The following is a 13,510-nucleotide window of genomic DNA, read 5'->3' as shown; positions in this document are numbered from 1 at the left end:
AGTAAATTGGATGCTTATCTTGCTGGGATCCTATGACCCCAGCTGACTTCCTGCCCCTGGGGCAGGGGGCTGGGCTCGACGGTCTCCCGAGGTCCCTTCCAGCCCTGATGTCTATGAAATCTATGAAAAAGTTTAACTGCTTTGCAGGTCCTGCAAACATTCAAATATGTTGTGAGACCTCCTGTGCTTGTCATTCCCCCTTGAGCTGGACACGGAGTGGGAACAGTACTTCAGCCTTATCTCTAGATCCCATTTATTCAAAACTACAAGGCAAGGGCCATTCACCAAACTTTTCTGAACCTCAGGAAAGTTGTGCTTGGAGTTTTCAGTGACGCTCCGGGGTGGCTGGTGGTTCTTAAAGACTGTTATTTTATTATGGTAGCACTCAAAAGTCCCACTGGGATCAGAGTCCCGCTATGCCTGGTTGAGGCAAACATGGAAAGAGACAGTCCACATCCTGAAAAGTGTCTACAGGTTCAAAGCAGCCCCAGAACTGGTGGGTGGGGATGAAGTCTTTGGTGAAGAGTTGGCCCAGCTTTGTTAGTTGTGGGCATGTGCTTTTTGGTCTGGTCTGGCGTTTAGTTAGACCTGGGGTAAAAGGGAGGGAGGAAGAGAGTCGCAGCAAAAAGTCACTTCTCCTGCCTGCTTGCTACGCCAAGCAAGTCTATAAAGCGGGAAGAACCCAGTTTATAGCAGCACTGTTGGGCCTCTCCTTGGTCATCCTGCCTCCTGCTGTGAGCTTTGTGTGATTTCAGGCCGCCTCCTTTTCTCCTTCCCTGCTTCCTCCCCTCAGGTTGTCGGGCTGTTATGAGGCCCTTGATGGAGGCAACACAGCCGATGCACTGGTAGATTTTACAGGTGGCGTCTCAGAGCCCATCGACCTGACCGAAGGGGACTACATCAACGATGAAGCCAAGCGCAACCTCCTCTTCGAGCGTGTGCTCAAGGTGCACAGTCGGGGAGGACTCATCAGCTGCTCCATCAAAGTAAGGAATGGAGGGTGTCGGGGATTGCACTGCAGACCAGGCGAGAGGTCTCGGTTCAGGGTCTGGGTCTCGTGCTGGGCGCTGAATGCACGCCGTAGAAAGAGGGTTCCTGCTCCCAAGCGCTTGCAATCTGAGTAGACTAAATATGAGCCTAATGGGGCAGTCCCTCAAAAGTCTGCTCTTCACTGTCCAATTCGGTTACTGTCTGATACTTTTCACTGGGGGAGCCAGCCCAGTGCCCAGCTTTTATCCGTTACGTCATTCCCTACCGGACATCCTACTGTCTCCCTTCTTCCCTCCTCTGGAGGTGTCAGCGCTTGCTGAACACAGCGGGGCAGCAACCTTATCTGCCATAGGCACACATGGGGGGCCCTCAGCTACTTCACTGGCACCCCCCTACCTGGGCTGCCATAGGGGGCTCATCTCCCATGGGGTTGGTGTCTGTCCATGGAGGGTGAAGAAGAAAGAGGACCAGAGTTTGGGAAAGAGCAAATCCCATGTGGGTACATGCACACACATGCACAGCCCGCTCTAGATGTAGGAAGGCAGCAAGGTGATGTTATGGCAGCCCCGATGGCCCTCTTTGCACTGCAGGAACCTCTTTGTGGAGGGGCCCCCAGGGAGGCAGCCCCGGCCTGGGAGATCCTGGTGATGCAGGGCCCAGAGGGAGGACCAAGGCCTCCTGGCAGGCAGCTGCAACCTTCTGGAGATGCACGGGTGTCTAGGGATCATGGAGATCTGTTGGCAGGTGTAGGGCATGGTGTTGGTGGCCCATGCCACGTAGGAAGCTTTGGTGGGCCGCCTCTTATCCCCGTGAGCAGCACCTTATGCCGGGGGCAGTGATGGCACAGGGGCCTCAGGTGCAGCAAGCTGCCATTCAGCTTGGTGAGCGAATCTAGACCCTCACTATCATCTGGAAACTCTCGTCTTGTGCTTTGTGTTGGCCTGAACACTGCTGGATGGGAGACAGCCAACAGCCGTGTGCTTGGGACCCATGGCAAGGGCTTGTCCTATGCAGAGCCTGGGAATCAGCTGGCTTTGGCTTCCATGAGACCACAATCATGCCCTGACAAGGGATGGGGAGCCCAGACTGCCCATCCCCAAAGAGTCAGCATTCGTCCTGTGTGCAGGAGGGCTCCAGGGTGCCCCTGCACAAACAGCCTGGCAGCCCCGTGGGGAAAGCTGGTGATATGACAGTGAATGCATGAGAGCGGCTTGCACTCAGTCCATGAACTGGGGTAAACTGGCAGCTCTAAGTGTGCATTCACCTTCTGCATCAAGAGTGTCCTCGGGCATGGCCCGAAGTCGCCATTCAGGATGCCCTTACCCCATCCAGCCAGTTGATCCCAGCCCTGTCCTGAGCCATGAGGGTGTTTTAGCCTCCACCACTCATCCGGTCTTAGCCCCATCATGTCACAAAGCCTCATTAGCAGCAATCCTGGTAGTTCCCCAGCCACCTAACTCACATACTGCAGGTAACATCATCTCTCCCCGGTGGTGATGAGCTAGTGATGATGACTGTCATGCCAGACCAGATACAACCACGTTGGACTTTATAGCGGCCTGGTTTTCTGTCACAGATTCACTGAAGTTTAGGGCTGGAAGGGACCTTGTGAGATCATCAGGTCCAGCCCCCCTGCTCTGGGCAGCAAAGACTGCTGGGGTCAAATAACCCCAGCAAGGTGTGCATCCAGTCTCTTTTTGAAGATCTCCAGGGTAGATCCAGGTCATGACAGAGTGGACAGATCTCCAGATCAGAGCAGAGAGGAAAAAAAGCCTTTCTAGTGTGCAAAGTCCGGATCATTTTTGTTTTTCCCTTGACTGTGTCTTCCCCTGGTCAGGCAACCTCAGCAGCTGACATGGAAGCCCGCCTGGACTGTGGCCTGGTGAAGGGCCATGCCTACGCAGTGACAGATGTGCGGAAGGTGCGTCTGGGCCACGGCTTGCTGGCCTTCTTCAAATCGGAGAAGCTGGACATGATCCGTATGAGGAATCCCTGGGGAGAGCGGGAGTGGACCGGCCCGTGGAGCGATACGTGAGTAAGATGGTGGCCACGTGGCCTGGAGGCGAATGTGAGCTTTCCTAGGATGGGTTGGGGTTTCCCAACCACTGACAGGTCTTAGCCACGGTCCTTTATGTTTGTGGGGCCTGTGGCGAGACAAGAGGCTTGGCAGGTGGATGAGATGGGCTCTTACTGACAAACTTCGGGAAACTTGTTGTCTTTTGATAGTGGGAAGTGTTTCTGGTGCTAGGTGATATCTCAGCCGGCAGCATTACATTCGGTTCATCCAGTGGTCCACTCCTGTAGGCCTGTTCGTGGCTGTAGTAGCGGCTTGCAATGGGATTGGAAAGAGCTGATTCCTACACCAGGAGCCTGTCAGACTGTGGCTAGTCTGTCAAGGCCTGGGTCATATCTTCAGCCAGTTTATAAGTGACCAGGGAGTGGAAAAGAGAGGGTTAAGTCAGGGATAAGTCCTTCGATGATGGACCAGCCAAATGGTCCCAAGCTGAACTTGGCTTAGGACACCCCAGAAGACCCCAGTTCTGATTGGGGGTCAGCTGGAGAACCAGGAGGCCAGCTCTGCCTCCCCCCGAGCCCTGACACCCTTCCTGGGTGCCTCCGGGAGTTAATGGTATGGAGATGGCAGGTCACAGGCCATCCCCTGCCACCGACTTCCTGACAACTTTATGCTGCTGAGGCTGCAGCCAGGGCTCTACCAGGTCATCCTGTAGTGCCCAGCTTGAATTTACAAGCTCCTCTGCCACAGCTGGCTGAGTGGGTAGCCTCCATGAGACACAATCCCCAAACCCAGCCGAGTTCGAGACACAGGGGTGGAGGGAAATGTGGGCTCTGAGTCCTCTTATCATTAGCCTCATCCTTGGCAGCTGACCTAGCCAGCAGCACTAGTCTAAACTGAACCGCGAGGCAGTGCAATAGGTGCCTAGGGAGGTTGTGGACCCTCCATCACGGAGGTGTTCAGGAAGAGGTTGGACAGTCACTGATCGTGGATGATCTAGGCATAGGATTTCCTTCGCATTTCCCAGGCTTCTGGGCTGAGCTGGTTGCCACAAGGGGCTGGGAGGGATCTTTTTCTCCGTCCTGCTGCTACGTGTCAGGGGGTTTTTTAAGCCTTCCTCAGAGGCACTGGGTCATTGGCGACGCATAGGGGGTGCACGCTGGTGCATGTGCACCGCCTGAGATCGGCAGTGCACCCTTGCAAAAAGTGCCGGCGGTGGTGCCACCCCTCACTGCCGACAGTGCCGCAGCCGCCTGCAGGAGCTCACCACTGCTATGCTCCCACTGTCGACAGCGCCACCACCGCCCGCGGGAGCTCGCTGTGCCCCCCGGCCTCCGGGGGCACGCGGCGTTCATGCACTGGGTGCTGGCTGCAGCCAGGGCTGGGGATTGTGACTGGGCTGGGGCTTAAAGCTGGCGGTTCCTGGCTACACTTTTGCCCCTCTGCTCAGGGTCAGACCGATCACCATATTTAGGGTCAGGCAGGGGGTTGGATTAGATGACCTCTGGAGCTTCCTTCCAGCCCCACTTCTCTATGACTGTGACTTAAAGCAGCGTAGAGGCTGCACTAGCCCTCTGCCATCCTGAAATTCTGCTCTGTGCCCTGCTGGGACAGCTCTCTGTCACCTGGGATGCACTAGTAGGCTTAGCCTTTCATAGGCCTAGGTCTACCCCTTACAATGCACCAGCATGTACTATACAGGCTGACTGACCACTGGAACCCCAGCCCATTTGTACCCTTTTTAACTCACATTAACAGTCCCCTTCCCCTCCACAGCTCTGAAGAGTGGAAAAAAGTGAGCAAAAGCGAGAGGGAGAAGATGGGGATGACGGTGGAAGATGATGGAGAATTTTGGTGAGTCCCCCACTGGGCTTTGTACATGGTGAAGGACAAGACAGGGTAAGGAGTTACTTCCACCCATTTCCCACTGAACTGGAGTGAACCCGCCACACCTAGCAAAGGGACACTGGAAAATCATCCAGTCAGATTTATAGCTCCAAAGGACCATGGCAGGCCTTCATCTCAGCAGTGTGCGTCTTTGACTCACTCTAGTGCAGTGATGCTCAGCCAGGGTGCCGCACCAGGGTGTGCAAGCATGATTTAAAGGCTGAACCCAGTTTTCCAATAGAAACATATAGTGTTAAAAGCATTCTGCCCTATTGTGGTCTTCCTGAGCAATTTGCAACAGAAGAATTGCTCTTTTATTTTTCCCTAGTCAAAAAAAATGAATGAAAACTAAGAGCTGATGTTTTCCAAGGGGGCCTCCGGTCTAAAGAGGTTGAGAACCTCCATAGTGTCTGAGCTGGAAACAAGGTTTTCAGCTCATTGTACTTTGGGGATTTGGCTGTTTAACTCCTTTTGGCTCTTTGGAAAGCCTTGTCTTTAGTGCCCTGGGTTCAGAGCCTTCTGAGAGGGTCAGCAGGGCTGGTTATGCATGTGCCCTGTATATAATACGGGGGGTAGATAATGTACGTAAGCATGGGAAACCGGGACAAGATCCATGTTCCTTTGGTTCCAGAGCTGCCAGGCTCGACTACTAGAGCTAGAGCAGGGCTGGCCAGAGCATCGTCCGTGGGCCATGCAGCCTACAGGCCATTAGCACAGGGACTACGGGCTCCCACCCAGGCCCTGCTCCACACATGGCTCCTTCTGCTTCTGCAGCCGGTGAGCTCCCAGTCCCTCCAGCTTCTGCATCCTGCTGCTGGTGGCCCCCACCCACTCAGTCTGCATGGCAGGGAGGTCTGAGGGGCTTGTGCAGCAGGGAGGTTCAGGGGTCCCATGGTGGGGAGCCCAGGAAGCCTGTGCGGCGCATGCCTGCAGCCACTCAGACATTGGAGAGTCCTGAGCTAGAGGGTAGTTCTCATTGCTCCTACCTGTAATACGTTTTGCTGTGGACCCTCAGCTACTTGAGGCAGCTTCAGGCAGCCTCTGTATCACGGCTGACCTACAAGCCACCACCCCATGCGACTCAGGCCCCCGTTCTCAACTGCTTCGCTCCTGTTGTAGGATGACGTTTGACGACTTCTGCAGATACTACACTGACATCATCAAGTGCCGGCTCATAAACACGTCCTACCTGAGCATCCACAAGACCTGGGAAGAGTCGGTGCTGAAGGGGGCCTGGGCTAGACACGACGACCCTTTGAAGAACCGTAGCGGGGGCTGCATCAATCACAAGCACACCTTCCTGCAGAACCCCCAGGTACGGAGCCAGGGAGCTGGGGAGGCCTGCTGGAGGTCACCTGTGGACCTCAAAGGGTTATAGGAGCCTGCTCCGTCCGGGAGATGGAAAGCTGAAATAGCTGCCAGACGCAATGGGGAAGTTTTGTCTAACAAAGCAGCCAGATAGGGCTCCAATCAGAGTTTCATGGCCTCCAGTGACATCTCTTCAGCTGTTGTTACAGTGCTGCAAGCTGTGTTTGCAGCTAGCAATGGGGATTTGGCATGGTGTCTCCATCCCAAATCAACACAGGCACAGCCCCTGGGCAGGGAGCAGAAGGATGGATTAGCAGGTGCGGTGTTAGCCTCACATTTGAGAGACCTGGGCACCAGGTCCCTGCTGGGCTGTAGCTTTCCTGTGTGATCTCAGTCTCTGAACATCACAGCTCTCCCTTATCTCATGGGAGGATAAGCTCATTAAAGACAGTGGGGTTTTCAGGCACTACAGGGCCTAGATGAATTTCATACAGCTTTTCCCTCCACCATCCCCTGCTTCTTCAGCTGCCGGCTTTCCCCAAACAGCGCTGGGATGTCACATAGAAGCAAGTCCAGCTAATTTAGAGCCTGTCTGTGTTACAGAGTGGCTGCCTCTTAGACCTGTGCCCCTGGAGGTAGGCCAGCAGAGCACCCCAATGGAGATGCATTGTAGGACAGCAAAAAGGGTTATCTGGTACCATAATTACACATTTCTTCTGAATGTTAGGTAAGACAGCAGGAGCCTCCTTCTGTCTGCGAAGTGGCATAGTAAAGGAGGGGTGACCTTTCCACATCCTATTTCTGCAAGCCCTTGCAGGGTAGACCAGACCTCAGTCTGCTGAAGAAACACCCACTTGCTGGATTCAAACCCAGGTTATCTCCAGCAGGGAACAAGCTGTGGTGACCCTCAGTAGGGCTCAGCCTTTCCCGGCCCACTGCCTGGGGCCGTCAGCATTGCCCCTGGGATCAAAAAGCCTCTCACCATCCCCGTCCTGGGCTGTGTTGTTTCTTCTAGTACGTGTTTGACGTGAAGAAGGCGGAAGACGAAGTGCTTATCTCCATCCAGCAGAAGCCAAAACGGACAAGCCGCAAGGAGGGCAAAGGAGAGAACTTGGCCATCGGGTTTGATATCCATAAGGTAGGTTGCAGTATTAGGGCCCCAGGCCTGGATTATGACTGCCTCTGGTTAAAGGGATTAGAAGTGGGGGGGGGGTTGATGGCTCTGGGAGCTTCCCGCTGTTAAGTCTGGTTTAAACAGACACTGGATTCTTATCTTTTTACCTGGACTAGCTTTTGTGACCCCCTTACTGCTCATTCGCTTTCCTTTCCCAGCATTGCCCCCTCTTGCTATCTCTCCCTCTCCCCTTCCCCCTGCCTTTTGCATTCTGATTTCTCCCCCCTTCCTATACAGGTACTCCTCACTTAATGCCGTCCCAGTTAACGTTGTTTCGTTATCACGTCTCTGATCTATTAGGGAACACACTCGTTTAAAGTTGGGCAATGTTTCATTATAACATTGTTTGGCCGCCGCCTGCTTGAGAGACAGGCGGTGGGATAGGGGCACCACGTGCATGTATGTACATGCGCATGGCCCCAGGCAGCCTGCAGAGCAGCTGCAGGGTAGTGCGGGGGGAGAAGGGGATTGAGGGCCCTGTAGGCGGGGAGCTGGGCAGAGCTTGTGGCCTGGGGCTGCAATGCATGGATGGAGGGCCCCAGTGGAGAGCAGGACGGAGCTGCAAGTGGCTCATCTGGGGGAGTGGGAGGGCTGCAGTGAGGGCAGTGGTGCGGGGCTGCGCCCTTCAAAGCAGCAGCACGAGCAGGGGGTGCATTGCCAGGGCAGGGGGGGGGGCTTGCAGTGGTGCAGATATCCTCCCACGGCCCCGGTGTCCCCAGCCACACCGGGATAGGCCCTGGAGGAGTGAAGCAGGGTGGGAGCCCACAGTCTGTGTCTGCCCTGGTACAGATTTGGGGGGCTCAGGTCGCCCCTGCCCCCTGGGAGTGTGCACGGCAGCGGGGAGTCGGCCCTCTGCCTCCCGCTTCCCTGCCTGAGCGCGCATCAGGGGGCAGCAGGGGAAGGTGGCTGCATATAATGTCTTTTGCCTGGCAAAAAAAGGGTTCCCCTGGATACTAACCTCCCTATTTACATTCATTCTTAGGGGGAAATTGGATTCGCTTAACATCGTTTTGCTTAAAGTCGCGTTTTTCAGGAACGTAACTACGACGTTAAGCGAGGAGTAGCTGTACCCTGTTTTCTGCACGTCCTTTCTTAACGTCTGATGAAGTGAGCTTGGCTTCATGAAAGCCTGTGCTCTGTATATCTCTCTTATTTAGTTCGTCTATAAAGGTACATACCTACCTTGCCTTCTAAGAGATTAGGAGCTCCGTTTGTTAGCTCCGTTGAAGTAGGATGGGTTAGGAGAGCTAGCAGAGAAGCGGAGTAACGCACATACACACAAACACCCCCAAAGCAGAGAGATTGCCCCTGCCAGTAGAAAAGACACGCTCCAACCCCCTCCACATGTGTGAGTGTGTGTCTATACCCTGTACTAACCCTTGTGTGATGCTTGGTCTCCCTTTAGTGACTGCACTGTATACAGAGGTTCATGAGCCTGCTGCTGCCATTAAGCTCATGGAGCCAGCTTGTAGCTCAAGCCCTAAAGACTCTTGCTTTTAGAGCCACGCATCAGGGCTTTCGTCCCCTGCAGACACAGTCACCAAATGCATCATGACAAGCGCTCTCATACACCCCGGGGTCTGCGCACCCTGCTGTGATCTCTGCCCAGGTGGAGCTGAACCGCAACTACCGGATGCACACGCTGCAGCAGAAAGTGGCCAGCTCAATCTTCATCAACTCCCGGAGCGTGTTCCTGCGGACGGACCTGAAGGAGGGCCGCTACGTCATCATCCCAACCACCTTCGACCCCGGCCACGAAGGGGAGTTCCTGCTCAGGATCTTCACAGATGTGCCTTCAGACTGCCGGTGAGGAGCCTTCCCCCCTTCTCCACAGCAGCTGGTGGTGCCAGCCTCTGGGCTGAAATGGTGTAGGTGCCTGGCGCCTTTAACTTCATAGAAATCATAGAGGAGTAGGGCCCTCTGCAGGTCGTCTAATCTAGGCAGGATCAGCCCTAGCCAAACCATCCTGTACAGTCCATGATCTAAATACCACATGAGAGTACCCTGAGCCAACAGATAATGCAGAGGAGCCCCAACAGCCAAAGTCCTGCTGCTATAAAAGCTTGGTAATATATGTTCAAGGGATCCCAGGTAAAGGGCTATGCCCAAACCCCCATAGTCTGTACCAATCTGATCATGGGGGGGAAATTCCTTCCTGACCCCAAATGTGGTGTCGTTCTGACCCTGAATAGAGGGGCAAGACGCTCTCATCAGGAACCGCCGGATTTACATCCCAGCAGGAGCATTGGCACACCCAGTCACAATCCCCAGCCTTGGCTGCAGCCAGCACTCAGTTAGGGAAAATGAGGGTTGGAAGGGACTTCAGGAGATCACTTCTGGTCCAACCCCCTGCTCAAAGCAGGACCAGTCCCAACTAGCTCATCCCAGCCAAGGCACTGGCCTTTGAGGAAAGCTTAAAAACTCCCTGACACATGTAGCAGATAGGCAGGGAGGGGTAACCAGCAACCCCCAAAGCAAGGCCTCCTCACAGACCACTTGAGGAGCTGCTGGTTGTTGATGATGGGTATCTGGGTGATCTAATGGGTTAAAGACCTGGTATCTAAACCGAGGTGAAGTTAGTGGGGAAGGGAAGGGTGATCCATTGATTACAGCCTGGGACTCAGGATGCCCAGGTTAAATCCCTGCTCTGCCACAGACTCTCTGCATCTCCTGGGGCAGCTCACTTTGACCAGCAGTGCTCCGGGTCTCCATCTTTAGAAAGAGCTCATGAATTTGGGCAGGGGGCTGGACTCGATGATCTCCCGCAGTCCCTTCCAGCCCTGGTGTCTATGAAATCTATGAAATTTTCCTATCTCCTCGTTCTGGGTTCTTCATAAGACACATACTAAAAGAGATTAGGCACTTGTGTACTCTGGTGATGGGGACCAGATAAAAACAGTAACCGGGGAAATGGGGTAGGGCTTGCTGCTAAAATGGAGCTTCCTCCCCACTACCCTGGCGACACGCTGCATGTGGTGTGAAGCCTGGTTTTCCCCACCACTCAACAGGATTAACTTTTCGGTCACCAAGCCTATAGCAGGGTTGGCATCGTCTTCCTTTCACTGGTGACCCAGTGTCAGGAACCAAGATGCCTCCCTTCCCACCACAAAGATGTCCTGAAAAAACTTGGGATCTGCCTCGGACCACAGAGCGATGATGCGCCAGCGTGAAAGAGAAGCTCAAGGCCCGCGAGCTCTGGGCTTGGTAACGGTGAAGATTCACTTGCCATTGATCTCCTTTGCAGAGAGCTGACCTTGGATGAGCCTCCTCACACCTGCTGGAGCGGAATGTGTGGCTACCCACAAGTGGTGTCCCAAATCCATGTCCTAGCAGCGGCTGGGCTCAAGAATCAGGACTCCCAAGGAGGTACTGGCCTTTTATTTCATGTTCTGTCCAGGCATAGAATCGTAGTCCTAGAAAATGAGGGTTGGACGGGACTTCAGGAGGTCACATCTAGTCCAACCCCCTGCTCAAAGCAGAGCCAGCCCCAGCTAGATCATCCCAGCCGAGGCTTTGTCTAGCTGGGTCTCAAAACCTCCAAGGATGGAGAGTCCACAACTTCTCTGGGTAACCTGGTCCAGTGTTTTACTAACCTCCTACTGAGAGAGTTTTTCCTAATATCTAACTTCAACTTCCCTTGCTGCAACTTGAGCCCATTGCTCCTCGTCCTGTCATCTGCCACCACTAAAAAAAGTCCGGCTCCATCCTCTTTCCAACTCCCGTTTCAGGTAGTTGAAGGCTGCTATTAAATCCCGCCTCAGTCTTCTCTGCTGTAGATGAAATAAGCCCAGTTCCCTCAGCCTCTCCTCATATTCAGTTTGTGGGCAGATATTTGCCCTTCGTTGGGGCACGGACCCTCATGGCAACATGGTGCTGTGCATCCTGCAAGCAGAGGACAGCCCTTGTGTCTAGCAGTTATCTTGAGGTCTTGCCAGCTGATGGCTTCAAACAGTGCGGGGAGATTTGTTACCTACCGGCATGACGCATGCACAGCGCAACAGAGTTGCTGGGCAGACTCCATGGTCATCAAAACCAAGGGCGGGAGTCTTGATTATGCTGCAGTAAATCAGGAGCAACTCCATTTAATGCAAGCTGGGATCAGTTACCTAATGGCTATGGCCCACCTCTAGGTGTGTAAAGACTTGGCTTCTAGTCCCAACACTGCCACTGACCGACAGATTATCCTTGGTCAAGTTATTTGCCCCCTTCCTGCACCGCTCGTTCCCCTCCCATTCTTGATTAGGCACCTGGATACTACACTTTTGAGCCTGGTGTGAGAACCTGTGTAGGACAGATGCTAATGTGGTGAAAGGCATTTCCAAATCAACGTGAAGTGAGAACGATGCAGGGCTACGGCTTTCTCCTGCCCTTCATACATTTCCCTGGTTTTCATGGATTCGCACAATTTCACGTGTTCTTGGGCTGCATACATGTTGGGGAAGGAGATTAGTCAAGGCAGCTCCTAAACATCAAAGCTCTCACGTGCAAGGCTCTGTTGAGATTAGTCTTGTGGCCGCAATATTTACTTATTTCACCACGATGCTGCTTGCCTCCGGAGAGGTGGCTTTTCTCGCCTACATGCAGCTGCTCAAGTTTCACCGCTTTAATCCATGAAGTCTGCACCCCTTCTCAAGCAGCGTAACGCCGCTGAGATCGGTGTAAAGGGTCCTTCCTGGCCTGCACGCTGTGGTTTCCCAAGTGATTATTTCTCTCCTGTGCCCCAACCCAACTCTTGTAGGAGGTTTTGGATTTATGGGGTGGAATTTGGCTGCGGCCGGTGGAATTTGAGCCTGGCATGGTTCCTCTCAAAAGAGCAGGCGGATTTGTAAAGCACAGCTGTGCAGCTGTTTCTAATCTGTGAAGCAGGGAGCTGGGGGAAAGGTATTGAGGAGGTAATGGGGAAGCCAGCTGAATATTTCCTCTGGGAGAAAGCTCCAAGAACAAGCGATGTTTGGCCGTTAGATGTGGGCTGGTATGCTCCCAAGCTTTCCCAGCATGTTCCTGGATGAAGTGCTGCCACATGGTTGGGTTTCCTTTGTATCTATCCAAGCCAGGAGCGCGCACGTGAACTGGCTGCTGAAACCCTGCGGCAAAGATCGGTTCCCTAAAAACCCGGCAGCCTGGTCCTCTATCCTCCTGGGGAGGCGCTGATTGATAAGGGACTGTTCTCTGTCCCAGCAGTTCAAACACTTGTCTGCGACACAGTTGTCTCCTTGCTGTCCTTGACTGGCCTGCTGCCCGTGCAGCCTGCCTGTTCCCGTCCATCCCCAGCACAGCTGCTACAGCGGTCTTCCTTGTTCCTAGATCTGGCTGCGTAGCACGCTGCTCCTTGAAACTCTCTCTGGCCCCAGCACAGTAACCGTAAGCTCTTGCCCTCCCCTTCCAGACCATGCATATTCCCAGTCCATCCCACTCTCTCATTACATTCTCCACCTTGGCTCTGCCCCTTCTCCTGCCACTCTCGTCCACAGCCCCGTCTCCACACCACCACCTAATGCACAGAGTGCTTTCCCCATAGACCTTCCCCTCCACATTCAAACCCTTCCTTAGGCCGTGTGTCTCCCGTGTTGCCCACAAGAACAGTGGGGCAGTGGAGCAAGCTGCCTAGGGAGGTTGTCCTATGTTCCTGCGACAAGTGCAATGCTAAAGAAGTGCTGCCAGGTAGGACGGTATGAGTTTCAGTCACTGCAGTCATTCAACAGCTGTTTGAGGGGGCTTGAGTTGACACTTCCCATCCTGTAGCCCTGGTTGGTTCTTTTTCACTTTCTCTGTGGCTTCCTCTTCCTTCCTGTCTCTTGCCGTAGGACCGGGGTGCTCAACCTTTAACCCATGGACTGGATCCATCCCACAACACCATGTCATCTGGCCTGTGGGGCTCCCTGTGGGGCTGGAAATTTGGTGCCAGGAGAGTGGTGCCACCACTTCCTTGCTGCCAAATCTCCAGACCCATGGGTAGCTTCAAGCCCTGTCTGCTGAACCCGGCACTTGATCCCAGCATGCGATGCTGGGCCCCAAAGGACCAATCTAGGTGTGGGAGGTGGAAAGGAGCAGTGCCAGGCCCCCAGGACTTAATACCAATGTGCAGGGGGTGGGAGGGGACAGTGCCAAGTCCCCAGGGCCCAATCCCAGTGCACAGG

At 54.1% G+C, this 13,510-nt stretch overlaps 1 protein-coding gene across 2 annotated transcripts in view; it reads left to right on the top strand.

The window, feature by feature from the left end:
* Positions 1 to 13,510, top strand: part of CAPN5 (calpain 5) — a 92,288-nt gene that overhangs the window by 73,133 nt on the left and 5,645 nt on the right. For both annotated transcript variants that reach the window (XM_019530450.1, XM_019530451.1), the window contains exons 5-11: positions 794 to 986; positions 2,828 to 3,021; positions 4,781 to 4,858; positions 6,011 to 6,206; positions 7,215 to 7,337; positions 8,983 to 9,179; positions 10,618 to 10,739. In XM_019530450.1, coding sequence (XP_019385995.1) covers positions 794 to 986; positions 2,828 to 3,021; positions 4,781 to 4,858; positions 6,011 to 6,206; positions 7,215 to 7,337; positions 8,983 to 9,179; positions 10,618 to 10,739 — 1,103 coding nt within the window. The remainder of the gene's footprint in view (positions 1 to 793; positions 987 to 2,827; positions 3,022 to 4,780; positions 4,859 to 6,010; positions 6,207 to 7,214; positions 7,338 to 8,982; positions 9,180 to 10,617; positions 10,740 to 13,510) is intronic.

The sequence above is a fragment of the Crocodylus porosus genome, unplaced genomic scaffold, assembly GCF_001723895.1.
Source record: "Crocodylus porosus isolate Cpor-Errol unplaced genomic scaffold, CroPor_comp1, whole genome shotgun sequence".
In the NCBI taxonomy this organism is placed as follows: Eukaryota; Metazoa; Chordata; order Crocodylia; family Crocodylidae; genus Crocodylus; species Crocodylus porosus.
This window is presented reverse-complemented; position numbering and strand designations above follow the sequence as displayed.